Source organism: Taeniopygia guttata, chromosome Z (assembly GCF_048771995.1).
Source record: "Taeniopygia guttata chromosome Z, bTaeGut7.mat, whole genome shotgun sequence".
NCBI classification, from domain to species: domain Eukaryota; kingdom Metazoa; phylum Chordata; class Aves; order Passeriformes; family Estrildidae; genus Taeniopygia; species Taeniopygia guttata.
In genome coordinates, this window is record NC_133063.1 from 56,577,794 (window position 1) to 56,591,367 (window position 13,574).

Here is a 13,574-nt window from a genome sequence, read left to right on the forward strand (position 1 = left end):
CTGTAGGACTTCAAAAAGCGAAATCTCATCTTATTTCTTGGAGATGGACGAGGCATATAGGCTCCAAAAGGATCCCACAGAAAGGCCATGGGAAAAGCTAATTCTAAAACTGTCTAATAACTGTATCCCTGAGGGGACACAGGACAGTAGTGCTGGAAGAGCCCCACACTAAACATGAAACGCTCGTAACTGTGTAAGGTTACGTCCTTTTCCTATGGTATGCTTTGGCAGAGATGTGGCTGGCTGAGAGCACAGGCTAAAGGGATAACTGGGATTTCCTGCTGCGTGAGGCTTGCCCTTTGCATAAACATCTTCTATATTCAGGACTCTTATCGCATTATTCAAGTGAGAACTCTTATGGTAAACCCTTAGATCGTTACAGCAGCCACTAAAGAACACAGAACTGTGGAGCTAAGGGAGACCAGAAATAGCCAATGCTCTGATTATTCACTGCTGCCCAGACAAAACCCCTAAAATTCTTAATAGTCTGTTCAAAGTATTTTTAGTGTGGGTTCTACTTGAACAACCTAATCCAAGTGACATCAGGCAGTTAAGAGTACAGAGAGGAAAAAAAGCCAAATGAACAACCTCCCCGCTCCCCCAGTTAAAATCTGCTGCATCACTCAATGTGTGCCCCCAGCAGAGCAAGAAGCTAGTAAACATGGAGCAAAACTGCTGATGGAACCAAAATCGCAAAGCCCTCAATTGCCTCTTTGTTTAATTCTTAATTCTTTTCAAGTGTGTCTTCCATCCTCCCAGTTTCTTAAGAGAATCAATTTATAACATTAAGCAGCTTTCCTTAGAAGGTTTAATGATCTACAAGAGATCAGCCACTCTAAGAAAGTAAGTCCCAGGCTGGTAGATAATTTTCAGACCTCTTTGCAGCTTTTCTCAATGACATTACTCCTGTGTTGTACTACCACCAGTGAAGTTGAGAATTGGACTCTGCTCCCTCCTACCTGAGGTCATTGCAGTTCAGTGTCTTTTTATTGTTTATTTGGCGGGCTGGGTTTGCACTTCTTTTTGTTTTATTATTTATTTTTTATTCAAACCTTAACTCTCAAATACAATTGTTTCAGGCTACCTTAAGTAGTGCTAAAAGCAAGTGGCTCTCACCCTAGCTATGATCTCTCAACACTGGTAGGCAGAGTATTTTCCCCTTGCAGTGATCTTGAAACAAAATAAATTCAGATATTTTTATTCATAAGAAATGTGAACAAGAAGAAACTGAGTATTCACCCAGAGCAAGGTTAAAGATAAAAATTTATAATTACTCTGGGCTTTACCAGAAAAGTAAAGAGAGTTAGAAAAAATAATTCCTAGGAATAAATTACAACTATCCATCAATTATCTGATAAAATGTACTGTTTTTATGGTTAAGTGTACTATGAGTAAGAACACTCTTCAGAAATATTATAAATATAACTGGCTATATTGTTCTCCTTGGAGGAACCATTTTTCTCCTTTTACACTGACAAATGTGCTACAGCATCAACTGACAATATCTTCACATCACAAGTTTTCAATATGTGAGATTCATCGGTGAAAGCCTTAAGGCCAAAAGTTATTTTTTGTTTGAGCAGTTATAAGTAAAGACTATATAATTGAATGAAAATAATGTAGCAACTAATTTTCAAAGGAATAGAATTGAAATAATTCCCACAGTGGTTAGTAAGGTGCCTTCTGAGTATCATAAACTATAGTCTTCTTAATATCATGATATCATTAGCATCTGACTGATTGAGTCACTTTAAGCATGCCTGAATAATACTGAATGTGAGCTTTGATAAAATCAGTATTTCGCTTCTGGCAAATAAAGCCAGGGTAGGCTGCATTTTTATAATTGTATCCTAAGTATCTTAATATTGCCAGTTTTTTTCCTTTTCACATTCTGTTTCTAAAAAACATTTTGTACAACACATTAACATAGCAGCAACATTTGCCTTTTTCTTTTTCTTTTAATAAAGAAAACTGAACTAAATAACCTGAACACACTTATTGTGAGTTCTCTTTCCTCCTTGGTGGCTTTCCTTCACTGTGGCACTAAATCTTCTAATGAAGGCAACCACGATAAGGTCATAGAAATAAGCCTCTTATGAGATTAGTAAAGACTAAATTTATACCTTGATATCAAAACCACTTATTGTCACTGTGTAGTGGCATGCAGTAAATCACTGTACCAAAACATGTCACAGTGCTTACAGAAATTCAGAGAAATGAAGAAGAAAATAAGTCTGTAATACACCTTGACTTTTACAGAGAGGTTGCTAGACTCATCCAGCCATTTCCTATTTCTTTCAGACCAAAACAAAACATTTCTAGAAACACTCAAATGACATAAAATGATTTGACATTAAGTTTCTGCTTTTTATAAGTGGGGTTTTTTTTTGGAAAAACTAGCTCAAGAGTTGAGTAAACAAACTCATAGTTTTATAGAAAAGAGGTATAATCAGTCATTGCATTTAATGATAATCCATACCTCTTATAGAAATGAATACTGTAACAAAAAATTAGGGTGCCATATCTTTGATATTCTGTTCAGTTTTGTGATTGCAAATTCTGTTCTACATTTTTTGACAGATAGTGGGATATCAGACCCCACACTCCTAGTTGCTTAATGGTACCCCTGTAGTATGCTATGATGATTTCAGGTTTACAGGGTCCACAAAAGGTGAATTTTAGAAACATTTTCACTATTCTCCCATAGATGTCAACTACTACTTTATATAGAAAATTTTGTATCAATAAATAGCAAAATAATATTTAGCATAATTAAAATTTTTAAACTTAAAGTTACAGTGAGCACATAAACCCACAAGAAATTAGGGTTTATTTTGGTCAGTTGAAGTCAGGTAAGTGAAAAACTTCCTGTAAGTTACTAGGTCTGACCATAAGCATAAATACCCTCATAGACGTGGTATACTTTCCTGCTTTGACAGATGATGTAGTGGTAGATGTAGGAAGAAGAAGAAAAAAAACCACTATGGGCATACTTTTAAGCTGAGGGCTTTCCTGCATTCTCCCTTTCTGACTCCTGCACAGTCATGCTCCCTCTCTGGGCAGCCTTCCCAAAGCCTGTATCCTCTGAGTGGTTCTATTGTATTCAGTGTTATACCTTGAGAAAAAGGATCCTAGAGTTCCTATTGCGACAATGGAAACGGCATGGCTGAGCTGGGATCTACTGGTCAAACTAAAGGAAAAGAAGGACTGCATAAAAAGATGAAGCTAGGATGGGTGACACAGGAAGAGTATAGAGAAGGACAATTATTTAGGATGGCAAAGCTGGAGCTGAACTTGGCAAGGAACACAACACCAAGAAGAGCTCCTATGGGTATGTTAACCAGAAAAGGAAGGTCAAAGAAGGAGTAATGGCCCCTGTAGAACAAAGCTGTAAAACTGGTAATAAGGATGAGGAAAAGGCTGAGATACTCAACAATATTTTTGCCTTGGACTTCAGTGATAGCTTCTCTTCCCACAGTTCTCATGTGGATGGAATAGGATGGGGACCTGGGGTGCAAAGTCTCTCCCACTGTAAGTAAATATCAGATTGGTGACCACCTGAAGAACCTGAATGTACATAAGTCAATGGACCTGGTGAGATGCATCCCAGAGTCCTGAGGGAAAGGGCAGCTGTAGGTGCCAAGCTGCTCTCTATGATGCTTGAAAAGTCATGGCAGTCCAGTGAAGTCCCAGGAGACTGGAAAAGAAGAAATATTATGCCCATCTTTTAAAAGGGTAGAAAGGAGGTCTCCGGAGGCATCAACCTGTCAGCCAGCACAGGAAGGACTTGAACCTGTTGGAGCAGGTCCAGAGGAGGTCACAAGGATTATAAGAGAGATGGGTGAATCTCCTATGAGGAAAGACTGAGATAATTGTCTTTGCTCAGCTTGGAAAAGAGAAAGCTTTGGGGTGACTTTACATTACCTGAAGGGAGATGCAAGGAGCATAATAGCTGTAGTGACAGGACAAGAGGGGATGGTTTCAAACTGAAAGAGAGTAGGTTTAGATTAGCTATTAGGAGGAAGTTCTTTACTGGAAGGTTGTGCAGCAGTGGAACTGGTTGCACAGAGTAGCTGTGGATGCCACATCCCTGGAAGTGTCCAAAGCCAGACTGGATGGAGCTCTGACTAACCTGGTCTAGTGGAAGGTGTCCCTGGCAATGTTAGGGAGGTCAGAACTAGATGATATTTAAGGTCCCTTCTAAGTCAAATAATTCTATGTTTCTATGGTTCTATGATAAAAACTCTGTTATGTTGTTTAAAAAATTCTTATTTATCAATGAGTGGAAACATGGAAAGAATTAAACTGAGATCATTACAACAGGCTGGATGGTTTACACTACCATACAGCATTTTACAGCGGCTTCTCTCAGAGTTATTCCTTCTGTTTTCAAACACTGTGTTATGGTTTTTTCAGACACCTCCAAACAAAATGCCACTGAATTTTGTATAGCTATAATCAAATATTTACCCAGCATTTCAAAGATATATCTTGCACAATTCAAATTATAAATAATTTAATAATATTCATGTAAATTTTGTTATGGACTAGATATTTTCCCAGATTTTTTACTTTCTGTCTTATTATCAAAACAAATGAAACACAACCCCCAAAAGAAGAATTATGAGGGAACAATTTGAATATAAGATAAAATTGCATTCTAATTTTGCTGAGTAGAATGATGTGTCTTTATTTTCACATACAGATACCTGAATAAAAGTTTATCCTGGAAAGAGAAAAATATGTAAGGCCTAGAATTAAATAAAATTATTTTCTATATTTCATTTAAGTTTTGGACAACTTCAAGCTTAATTTTAAAAAATTATTCTAACTTCCATTTTTTACAATATTCTTTTATTCAGAATATTATAATTCATAATATAGATATTTTCTTCCATAAAAAGTATCCTGAAATTTGAAGTATTCCTTTTTCACCTGAATAAAAGGTCGCCCTAAACAAAAAAGTTCTACCCAAATCTGACTGAGTTGTAAACGGAAAACCTGAACTTTTAACCCCCTCAAAAGGCAAGCAGATTTTCTTCAGTCTTTCATTTTTTCCACCACCTTGATCTATTTTAACACCTCAGAAAGTCTGAATATATATTATTTTTATAGCAGTTTGGCCCTATTAAAGTGTACAATGCAAAATAAATCACAAGTTATTTCATTTGGGATGAAATATCAAGAAAAAGGCATGCTGTCTCCACATTTTGTTCTGTAGATATAAATAGTCTGCCCAAGACTAGTATCTCTTTGCACTGTAAATGCTTTCCTATTATTATTATTTATCATCCTATCTTAGATTTAGTGCTTAATCCTGCAGTTTGCATCTGTGAAAAAAATCTAGCTAAAATATTTCTGTAAGGCTTTTTTATTGAACAATGGTTTCTGAAGTGGTTGGTAGTAGTGAAACTTCTCTTGTGATTCCACAAGAATGGTCTACTAAGAATTTTTTGGGATTTGTAAAGATTCAGCATAGCCTATACCCCTTCTGCCAAAAGGGTTTCTCACATATCTAGCCTACTACAATTGTGAACTTCTGGTCATTTTAATGATCTCCCAGATTCCTATAAAACAATTGCTCTAGAGGATTAAAAATTATCTAGAAGGAGGACATACAAATATGCACACACAAGCATGTACTTACTTCCTTTTGTAATTAGGAAATATATATTAATTCTGAAAACATCATAAAATATCTGTGTTTTAATTTTTCAGTAACTTTTATAGTAATGTATTTTTTGCTAGTGCTAGTTTAAAAGATACAACCTGATTTGAAATGCATGTTATAAAGGGTTTTGTCTCATCAATCATAACTATTTGTGGCCTCTCATATATTTATTGTGTGTAAATTATTGTAAATAGCATTTATTATTGTAAATATCGTGCATAAATTTTGTAAATTACTAATTTAAAGTGAGAGGAAGTTTGATGCTCTTGTCATTGTCACCAGAGTCATTTGATGAAGCTTTACTCAGAAAGTAAAATGACTGTGTCGGTGCTGTAACTAAATCACATGAATAGATAAGTGTATGAAGGATTAAAAAAGTGTGAAATTCTTTCCTACAGATTAAAGTACTAATGCTGGAGAGCAAGAAGAGAGATGTCAAAAATATACCAGCCTAAGCAGATAGCTCTCCATTAGTCATGCATACAGACACTACCTACTATAGGTGACAGATATCATCAAGAAGGGAATATCAGAATGAAAACCATTATTTAAATAACTTATTTCTGAGACCTGAGCTCAGAAATAAGTTATTTAAATAATGAAAGTGTTAAGCCCTGCAGCAATGTTAAGACTTTTGAAATATGTCTAGCAGTGTTTTTATGAAATTTGCACCACCTTTTACTGAGCAAGGTTTTTGTCCGAGTGTCTCTGACAACCCCTGCAGTCTGTGTAAACACGTTATCCTTGGTACACACTACTCTGGTTATCTATGGACATTATACAAGGAGTGAGCACTGATCTTCAGCTTATACAGTTATAAATGACAGAATTCTGTATAAAACATGCTTGAAAGTATTTTTTTAATGGTAGCCAGATTAAACATTTTATAGAGATGTTGTCATTTCTAGTAATTTTCCAAGAAATTTTATTTTATTTATTAAATCTATATTTACAAAAAAAAAAAAAAGAAGTTTTTCATAAGTAATGTGTGTTTGAGTAATTGCTTTTTAAGTCACTGCTGAAATCAAAGCTTTTCTACTTATCTGTTCTGTCAAAGGATGCTGATAAACTTCAAGGACAAATAGTGTCTCTAGAACTACTGAAGAACCTAATTTTAGTACAAATGAAATTGAAGAGCTTGTGCAAATGATTATCAGGCACCTTTGACTCATGTTTGGAGCTGGCTTATTGAAAGGGGATTTCACAGATAAACAAAATGTATATTCAGCAGATTATCTAGGAAGTCTTTCAATTTTTTCTTTGATTCGACAAAGATCTGTCAGAGAATTATAGTTGTTCCTTGCCCTGAACACTTAAAATCCTATGGTTTTAGTGGGATTTTAAAAACTATTTGGCAGGAACACATTCTACTTCTAGGTGACTGCAACAGAAGTGGCATCAGAGTCACTTAGATCAGAGCTAATTTGAGAAGTGCCTTAGGACAAGGGCAAAAAATGGGACATCTCTGGACAGTGCTGAAATGTGAAAGAAATAAGCTCAGTTTATAGTCTACTTTTTAATTTACTGAATTTGCTGATAACACACATGATGCTGTTTGCATCATGTATAATATTAAGTGATCTTTTGTAGAGGTGGAAATAAATATTCTGCTTCAATGTCTGAGCAGCAGAAGATAGAATTTGCTGCCAGCAAGACTTGGGAAATCTGAGTCTTAAAGTCTGTACAACTTGGCCCTGTTTATCTGCGTGACAGTGAAAAAGCATGGATCAATTCTCCTGCTGCTCAGATAGATACATTCATCTGTCTTTTAAAGATGATGAACAACATTCATAAGTCCTTAAACAGGGACATTTGTCTTATGCATCAAAGTCTTACTCAGAAGAAAGGAACAGTTAGAGGAAAGGCATTAGGGCTGCCCAGGATGCACTTTTTAGAGAATTATCAAACCGAAGTCTCCAAGAAAAAATGAGTACTGTGAAAATGAGTACAGTGAATTGGTAGTCAACATGGCAGACAAAAATACTGGAAAATCCCAGCACTGACGCCTGCAAGGAAAAAGTGGAGATAACTCTCTTGTCTCCATACATAAATATTGATTCAAAATTCAAACTCCCCCAATATTATTAAAGTCTTAAAGGAACAAATTGACTTAACCAACATTCTACATATTATATATTCAAAGAGAACTGTTAATAAAGTATTCAATAGAACACTTTAGGTATCTCTTTTGTGTGTTTCAACAGTTTATCAAAATGAAAACTATCCATCTGTAAGTAAGTGTTTTTTCATGCAGTGAAAATGGAAGTTGAAGTAGGGAACTTAGATGCTTTAACCTAAACCTAAAAGGATATCAGTACCTGAACTAGGACCAGAATCTTGCTTAACACATGACTCTAACGTATAATAATAACTCATAATTTATAGTAATTTAATGTAATAAACTTAACTTTGAAATATGAAATTATATTGCAGATAGGAAAAACTATTAGATTTAGTTTTTAATAATTTTTCATTATATTTATTCCCATTCATTTTCTGCTTAAGTATATGAAAATTAAGTTAATTATATTTATAATTAATTCTTTTAGCTCTACTGACTTATTTAATTGCACAGTCCTCACACAACAATTATTATATTAGATAATGAGAACAGCTTATTTAGATTTTATATTGAAAGTACTGTCATAAAGTTCCTATCATAAATTATGAAAATTAACTTAAGAAAAGCATGAAAGAGGTAATGTTTGGCATTGCAAGTTACCCAAAAATCTGAACAGATGTGGAAGTAATATTAGACCATTTGTTACTGCAGGCAAGTTAAGAAAATTAATTAAGAATTTACTGAAACATTCTTGACAGAAATTAAAAAAAAAATTATGCAAAACTATAGCACAATAGTTTTGGTCACTTCGTGTTAAGAGCACATCAAAACTACATATAAAGCCATAAAGATAACAAGTGACATGGTCTAGGAACACCTGCTCCAGGTGACCCTGCTTGAGCAGGGGGTTGGACTAAAGGATTTCCAGAGGTAGCTTCCAGCCTGATAGATTCTGTGATGATGTAAGGTAGTCCCACTTTTGACAGGTTTTGATATCATGAAAGCTATAGGATTTCAGAAGTGCTTTAACATGCTTGCAAAGCATCTCTCCCTCTCTAGAAACACACTTCCATGCCCTCTGGTGTTCAATAAAATAAAAAATGTTACTCTCAGAACAATTACATCTAAAATAATAAGACATCCATAACTAGGTCATTTTCTTCTTTTGGAGGGGTTTGTTCAGCTAGCTGAAACCAGATGTGCCTGTGTGGTGAGCTCAGCTGATCTTTAACCTACAGCTGGCTCTTGGCTGCAGTAGCTCCGATGCCTCTCACATATCCACAGATCACATCTTCATTCAGAGGGCTGTCCTAACTGGAGCAAGCTCCTTCCCTAGACTCTTAAGGGCTTAAAACCCTTAGAAAACAGGGGTTAGACAACATTTTTAGAGGAAGCATAATTCCTAGCATTTAAAAATGTGAGCTGTGTAAAATTCAAAGCACTTAACATATTATTCAATCTCAACACTATGAGACTGTAAGGTAGGAGTAGTAACAACTGATCCAATTTAAAGATGATTGCAGCAATACAGCTGACTTATGCTTCTCTTCTTAGTAGTAGTAGCTGAGGTTGAAATACATTTTTTCTTAAAAAAGAAAAAGCAGCAACCATCTGCATTTTACCTGCCTTTATTTCTTCAGTATTTGAAATTGTGAGGAATATTGGGACCATCTCCAATACACAATTCCATACCAACTGCTGAATCATAAATTAGAATTTAATTCAGCAGCTTGGGAATAAGTCTGCCAGTAACAGTTTGTGCTCAATAAGAAAGGATCGAATCCTGGATGTATGAAAAGCAAAACCAGTACATTTTCAAGTTGTGATATGGCTCAGAGTCGTGCTCAAGGGCAGCTCTTTGTCACTGGCCACTTGATGTCCTCATGCCTACAGCACCCCTGGCACAGTGGGAAGGGGCACACTGCCACCTCCCAACTCCAACAAGGCAGCCCATCATTTCAACAGCCAGGGCTGAGTCTTCATATATACTTAAAAAAACCCCCAACCAAATACTAAGAATTTCACTTACCATAAAAAAATAAATCTAAACCCCAAACATGTTCAGTACTAATACTCCTCCATCTTGTCTGTTACTAAAAAATGAATGGAAACTGAAAACTAATTCTAAAAAAAATAATAATAATTTTTACACAGAGGATCTGAGATGGAGACAGTGAAACTTCTTTTCTTCTCAGACCCTGACAGAACTGAAAAATGCTGATTTCCTACTATTCCACAAATTTTTAAAATGGTTCTTTTGGAAATGAAAATAAGAAAACTACTATCAACATTTACCATGATATGAGGTTGAAAGACACAGACTGCCTGCAGAGAATTTTGATACAGCTATTCATCCATTATTATTCCTCTTTATATAAATCTTTTATTCACATTAAAATGTGAATAATAGATTTATATAAAGAATTACCCCAAAGAATTAGACTAGAATATGGAACAGTAGAACAAATATCCAAACAGATTTTTTTATTCTTTTCAGAAAGAAAATATGAAAAACTATCAATGAGAACACATGGGGAAGAAAAAGTTATTTACCAAGTACTTTTTTCACATTATATTTCAGATTACAAACTCAGATTATATTATTTCGCACTAAGCTGTTTTTTACTTATTTGTACAGCAAAATATTACTTTTTAGCAAGTATATTTGTTTTTTAGTTTCACACATAAAATTATAGAGATTGCAGTGTATGTGTCTGTGGGTGTGGGTGTGGGTGTGTGTGTGGGTGGGTGTGTGTGGGTGTGTGTAGAAGCAGACAAAGCCCTTTGTTCAGAAGCAGAATGGCAATATTGTTTCATGAGTAGCTAAGGCCCAAGAAAGGGAAAGGTACCAGTCCTGGAGTCAGATGCATCTAGCTGAAATTTGAGTATACAGAAGATTATAAATCCACAGGAAAGGATAAGAAAAGGGCTCCACACAGAATGATGTAGTACTCTGAGAAAATAGGGGAAGATCGAAATTTACCAGAAGAACTGTAAAAACAAGTTAGAGTTATCAGACAAGGAAGGAATAGAAGATGTTATAAGACAAACAGAGATGACAGAGGAAATACGATTGAAGAAACCTCTGACTTCAAATTCAAATAAATTTCTGGGGAAGGGAGGAGATAATTTTTAGACTAAAATATTTTGCCTCTTTCTTTTCTTTCCAGTTCATGGGAGAAATTGCTTCATTACCATACATGTGTTTTGACGAGAGAAGAAATATGTGTTTCAACCATTTTCAGCCAAAAATTATTTTCCCCTTATTACAATGTCGTGGTGAAAGCCTATACAATAAACTAAGCTTTTTCCCCAGACTTGAAATATTTTATGTGACTTTGAATGTATACCTTGGGAATTTGTGCTAGGCTTTTATAGTTGCATTAACTAGTACAGAAAATTTATTCATGCTAAATATAGACATTTGCAACAGAGTTACTAGTAGTTTCATGAGCACAAGTAAAGGAAAATAGAAATCTGAAAGTTCCTAGCAGTGATTATAAACCTGGTTTCATAACAGGTTTTTTCCTCTATTTTCAAGGTGTAAGTCAGTATTTCTGGTTATCAATATTCTCAAATTATGTAGAAGTTGTGATTATATATTGTATTGCAAGGTTACATTTGAAAAACATGTAGAGTACAATGCTGATTTACAAAATTGGTTGCTAGTATGCTAAAACATTTTTATCAGCTTCACAGTTTTGGAGAACAGACAATATTTAGTTGAATGAATAAAGACATTTTGGAAGTTAGTTCAATGATATTTCTGTAAATTGACAATTGAAGGTAACAGAAAAAACTGGTCATCAGTCAATCATGGCTGAAACCAGGAAATGCAGCCCTAGAGTACATTGATTTCACGTCTATTATGCTGGTAAGAAAACTTCAAGACATTTTACCATTTCTGATCAAGTTTTAACTCAGTATAAGTAATTTAGTATCACTTAAAAATTTTATCTGCTTTATAATAAAGAATTTGCTGATTGTTAATGTTTCTCCTATTTTGTCAACTTTTCTCCTTATTAGAAGTCCAGATATTTAAAGTATTTTCAACTGTAAACTTTTCTGATGGATTTCCTCTAAGAATCAGTTGAAATGCATCTGTTAAATTGGATATTAGTTAAAAAAATGTGATCTTTATAAAATATGAGTTTTTTGCTGCCTGTAGAGCTGTCTTTCCAAGACTGAGACAGATTTCCTGTGTCTGTCCACAATGTGCATTCACTGTCTTTTTCCAGTAAAAAAATCCCAAACCTAACAATTTTTCAATAATGTTAGTATTTTGGCAGTGTCATGGATTATTCTGCTCACTTGACATCAGATAGAAAATGTCACCCCTAGAATAGGTGTAGACTGCCTGGCTCACCTCTTATTATAATGATCTAGTCGCTTGATGATTAAAGACACTACCGAATGAATTTAGTGCCATGAACTCTGATGAGTTTTACTCCCTAGTTTTAAGTGTTGAAGTTCCTTCTTGCCCCAAAATTATTGCACAGCGATGTTGGTATAGCCATTATTTGACAAGAATAATGCTTTTCAGCTAACTTCAAAGTGAAAGACAAAATGAAACACTGCCAAATAAGTCTTAATGCTGCAAAGACTTATAAGTTTCTCTTAAAGCATCCTGCAAAAAGCAACATATTCTTCACAGGGAGGTTCGCCTTGATTTGAGAGCAACAATAACTTTTGAAGTAGATAATATGTCAAGTATTTAAATAAGATAAATTAATTGTGTAATCATTTTTTCTTAAATTATCTTTTAAGTAAGATCATCTTATTTAAAAGATAATTGAAAATTTAGTGAAACTATTTTCTAGAGCAACTGTTAGGAGAGTAGAAAGAATACCCTGGCATTTCAAATTCAAACTGTACCTGTGTTTTTCTATGCTATTCATCTGCTATTGTCTGGTAACTATGACTGATATTAAGCCTTCTATTTTAACAAAAAATATTACAGTCCCTGTCAGCAAAAGCTTCTTATGTAAATCCAATAATACACATTATTTTTTTAACATAATTGCCTCCACTCATGAATAATTACATTTAACAATTTAATTACCTGTTCATGAAGACCACAATGCGAAACATTCAATTTAAAAAAATCAAACCAGGATGAGAAAAAAAATTACTTTGTTTTCCAGGATTCCAATTAAATAAATACTTAAGAGTCAAGCTTAATACATTATCTCAGAAATGCTAGCAATTGGCTTCTGTGAAGGGAACAGAGCATTGGAGACACTTGATGTTGAAAGTCTAATTTCTGGCTTTTTAATTCAAAATGTTTTGCATGGCTTTGTTTTAGAGCGTTGAGATTATGCAGCCTGCTGTGTAGTAGACCATGTTTCACTTACTAAGGGCAGCTATATAACATTCACATATTACTTTGGCTACCTAGTTTTATTTAATTGCTGTATTTGCTACAAAACTGCCTATCACATGACAGAATGAAGAAAGTGATAATTCTGTACTCTTCTGGTGACAGTGTTGGGAAATTTAGTGGGCAAAATGGAGAATCCCTTATTCCATGTATACAATAAACACACACATCTCAGCACTGTCTCAACAAACCTTGATTCAAAAATCTTCAAGAGAATTGGATTATACAAAGTCTTCCTTGTCCTTTGAGGTCTCTTATCAGTTACTAGGGGGAAATAGAGAGAATTCTTGTTTTCTACTAGACCTTTTATTAATCCAGTCCTGACTGTTTATCCAATTAATATTATAAATATTATCCAGTTAATATTTGCTAAATTTTCCTGCTAGCTTAGATTACTTGAAAAGTATTCACCTTTCTTTATTTCAAGCAGCAAAGATGGAAAGAGGACTTCTTGTGTTAAA

At 34.6% G+C, this 13,574-nt stretch overlaps 1 protein-coding gene across 11 annotated transcripts in view; it reads right to left on the reverse strand.

Annotated features, from left to right (window-relative positions):
- PDE4D (phosphodiesterase 4D) overlaps window positions 1–13,574 on the reverse strand; it is a 527,299-nt gene that overhangs the window by 156,107 nt on the left and 357,618 nt on the right. For 4 of the 11 annotated variants that reach the window (XM_072922397.1, XM_072922395.1, XM_072922396.1 and 1 more), the window contains one exon: window positions 1–13,574. This exon is cut by the window's right edge and continues 27,504 nt beyond it. The exons of the other annotated variants lie outside the window; for them this stretch is intronic. In XM_072922397.1, coding sequence (XP_072778498.1) covers window positions 1–89 — 89 coding nt within the window. In that variant the 5' untranslated portion in view covers window positions 90–13,574. 11 annotated transcript variants of the gene reach the window in all.